Below are 3,196 nucleotides of genomic sequence, written 5' to 3'. Positions count from 1 at the left end.
TAGCGGTTAGGGTTAGGGTTAGGGGATAGGGTTAGGGTTACGGGTTATGGTTCAGGGTTTGTGGTTATGGTTAGGCTTAGGGCTAGTGTTCAGGGTTCATAGGGGTTGGGGTTAGACCTTATGGTTAGGGTTAGTGTTAGGATTCATAGGCCTACGGTTAGGCCTATTGTTAGGCGTACAGTTAGGCCACAGCCTAGGCCTAGGCCTAGGCCTAGGGTTAGGGTTAGGGTTAGGTTTAGGGTTCGGCTTAGGGTTAGGGTTGGGGTTGGGGTTAGGGTTAGGACTGGTAGGCTATGTGTTAGGGTCAGGGTTAGGGTTAGGATTAGGGGTCAGGGCTAGGGCTTAAGGTTAGGGGTTTAGAGTTAGGGTTACAAGTTAGCCTTAGGATTAGGAGGGTTTAGGGTTAGGGTTGGGGTTAGGGGTTAGGGTTAGGGGTTATGGTTTAGGGGTTAGGGTTAGGGGTTAGGGATAGGGTTAAGGCTAGTTTTCAGGGGTCATATGTGTTGGCGTTAGGCCTTATGGTTAGGGTTAGGGTTAGACTTAGGATAGTTAGACCCACGGTCAGGCTTAGGGTTAGGCCTACAGTTAGTCCGCAGCCCTGGCCTAGGCCTAGGGTTAGGGTTAGGGTTTAGGGTTTAGGGTTTAGGGTTTGGGGTTAGGATTGTTAGGCATGTTTCAGAGATGTTTCAGAGATGGTTCTCATGGTAATTCTTGCGTGGGTCAAAAATTCCACTGAACAAGGGCCTCCCTTAGTGCCTGTCGAGTCCTGACACTCCTCACGCTGTTATCGTGTGAGAGTCACCACCATCAGGGTGAGCCATCGGCACCCAACCATGAACAGGTGATAAAAGGGAGCTTCAGGGCAGGGGGACCTTGGGAATGTCCAGCCTTCAGCCAGCAGAAACCCCCTGGAGGTGGCAAGGAGACGTGGCCAGTGCTGCACGTGGGGCAGAATACCTGCATCCATCAGGGCAGGGCTGGACGTGAGCAGCTGAGGGGGGACCCTGAGGAGAAGGCGTGGGTGCTACGAGGACACCATAGGAGCCAGTGGGACATGCTGAGAGGGAGCAAGGCCAGCTCCTTACGAGGCTGCACTAGAGGCAGCGGGGGCCACCCAGACCCTTACCCACTGTGCACTGACATGCACTGACATCTGACATGCTCAGATACTCAATGAACTTCCTTCAGAGAAGGAGAGCTGGCAGAGGGAGAAATCCTCACAGCCACCTCCCCACGGTAAGTGTCTGGGTGCAGGGCAATGCCGCTGCGCACCCTGCCAGGCTCTCCTGGAGCTGGCACAGCCCTCAGGCGATGGCAGCTGTCAGGAGGACGCTCGGTGTTGGAGCTGAAGGACACAGGGCTTGTGTGCTGCAGGGTGAGCGTGCAGGGCCCGAGGGCTCTGTTCTCTTGGGGCCGGCTGCAGGCTGTGCAGCCGGGGGTGCAGGCAGGGGTGCCCAGGGCTGTGGTGCAGAGCAGGGTCCCTGCTGTGCCCCAGGGGCTGTGTGGCGGGGCAGGGCCTCTGCCGCCTGCCAGGCTCAGCACTCAGCCTGCCCGGGGAGCTGCCCAGGGGCTGCGGGGAGAAGCTGCGGCTGGAAGGAGCCCCCCTGGCACGGCACGGCACGGCATGGCAGGGCAGGGTCCTGCTGCTGCCCAGAGCCTGCTGCCTGGGGCAGGCTGCTCACAGCCCCGCACCTCCCCAGGGCACTGCACAGCAGAACTGCCCACCAGGAGCTACCTGAAGGCAGTGCACTGCCCCCTGCTTCTTGTGGCACCCTCAGAGCACCAACCAGAGAAAAGACAAGGAGCAGCAGAAACATCATCCTGAAATGAATAAGGCAGTATGTTGTCTGTGTGGTGTTTGTTGAGACATGCAATGGATTTTGGTCGGAAAAGTCCTTGAATTTCGCAGTCTTTCCTTCGGTTGGACAGGCTCCCTTTCTCCGAGGCAAGAAGTGTGTAACAGCAGCTCCATCACCGAGTTCCTCCTCCTGGCATTCGCAGACACGCGCGAGCTGCAGCTCCTGCACTTCGCGCTCTTCCTGGGCATCTACCTGGCTGCCCTCCTGGGCAACGGGGTCAGCATCATAGTCGTAGCCTGCGACCACCGCCTCCACACCCCCATGTACTTCTTCCTCCTCAACCTCGCCCTCCTGGACCTGGGCTCCATCTCCACTTCTGTCCCCAAAGCCATGGCCAATTTCCTCTGGAACACCAGGGACATTTCCTACCCAGGATGTGCTGCACAGTTCTTTTTGCTAGTCTTTTTGATTTCAGCAGAATTATCTCTTCTCACCATCATGGCCTACGACCGCTACATCGCCATCTGCCAGCCCCTGCACTATGAGACCCTCCTGGGCACCAGAGCCTGTGCCACCATGGCAGCAGCTGCCTGGGGCAGTGGCTTTCTCCACGCTGTGCTGCACACTGCCAATACATTTTCACTGCCTCTCTGCTGTGGCAATTCCCTCAACCAGTTCTTCTGTGAAATCCCCCAGATCCTCAAGCTCTCCTGCTCAGACTCCTACCTAAGGGAAGTTCAAGTTCTTGTGGTTACTGCTTTTCTATTTGGGAGTTGTTTTGTTTTCATTGCTCTGTCCTATGTGCAGATCTTCAGGGCTGTGCTGAGGATCCCCTCGCAGCAGGGACGGCACAAAGCCTTTTCCACGTGCCTCCCTCACCTGGCTGTGGTCTCCCTCTTTATGAGCACCATCATGTTTGCCCACCTGAAGCCCCCCTCCATATCCTCCCCTTCCCTGGACCTGGTGCTGGCAGTCCTGTATGCAGTGGTGCCTCCAGCAGTGAACCCCCTCATCTACAGCATGAGGAACCAGGAGCTCAAGAATGCCATATGGACACTGATGACCAGGTGTTTTTCATAACCAAAAAACATTCTTGCCTCTCTTCTTCTGAGAACACCTGAAAACGTTACTCACGATAGGCCATGCCTGCCCTTTTTTCTTGTGTTGCTGGTACTTTCCACTAATATTCTGAGTAATTTTGTTCACTTAGAAATAATATTCTTCATTTTGGTTTTCCATTTAAACCAAATAAAGTAACATTTTTTTCTTATATCCTTCCTCTGAGGCCTTTTGTGTAGCTGCAGGGACAGTTCCTGTGTGCAGAGGTGGAGGGGAAAAGAGTCGTGGCCCAGCAGTCCAGCCCGGGAGCACCAGCGCTGGGTCCATGCAGAGCTGCT

General features: G+C 55.4%; 1 protein-coding gene across 1 annotated transcript; it reads left to right on the top strand.

Annotated features, from left to right (window-relative positions):
- The first annotated feature begins 1,868 nt into the window (after window positions 1–1,868).
- On the top strand, window positions 1,869–2,928 carry LOC136787380 (olfactory receptor 14C36-like). Its single transcript, XM_066984559.1, has one exon. It carries the CDS (start codon window positions 1,869–1,871, stop codon window positions 2,877–2,879), a length of 1,011 nt encoding a protein of 336 aa, XP_066840660.1. The 3' UTR covers window positions 2,880–2,928.
- Window positions 2,929–3,196: the final 268 nt, after the last annotated feature.

The sequence above is a fragment of the Anser cygnoides genome, chromosome 29 (genome assembly GCF_040182565.1).
Source record: "Anser cygnoides isolate HZ-2024a breed goose chromosome 29, Taihu_goose_T2T_genome, whole genome shotgun sequence".
Lineage (NCBI taxonomy): Eukaryota > Metazoa > Chordata > Aves > Anseriformes > Anatidae > Anser > Anser cygnoides.
The sequence above is the reverse complement of the archived record's forward strand: the minus strand, read 5'-3'. Positions and strand labels throughout refer to the sequence as shown.

Excerpts from the sequence above, each read along its gene's own strand:
- LOC136787380 (XM_066984559.1), top strand. The coding sequence starts at position 1,869 with ATGCAATGGATTTTGGTCGGAAAAGTCCTTGAATTTCGCAGTCTTTCC.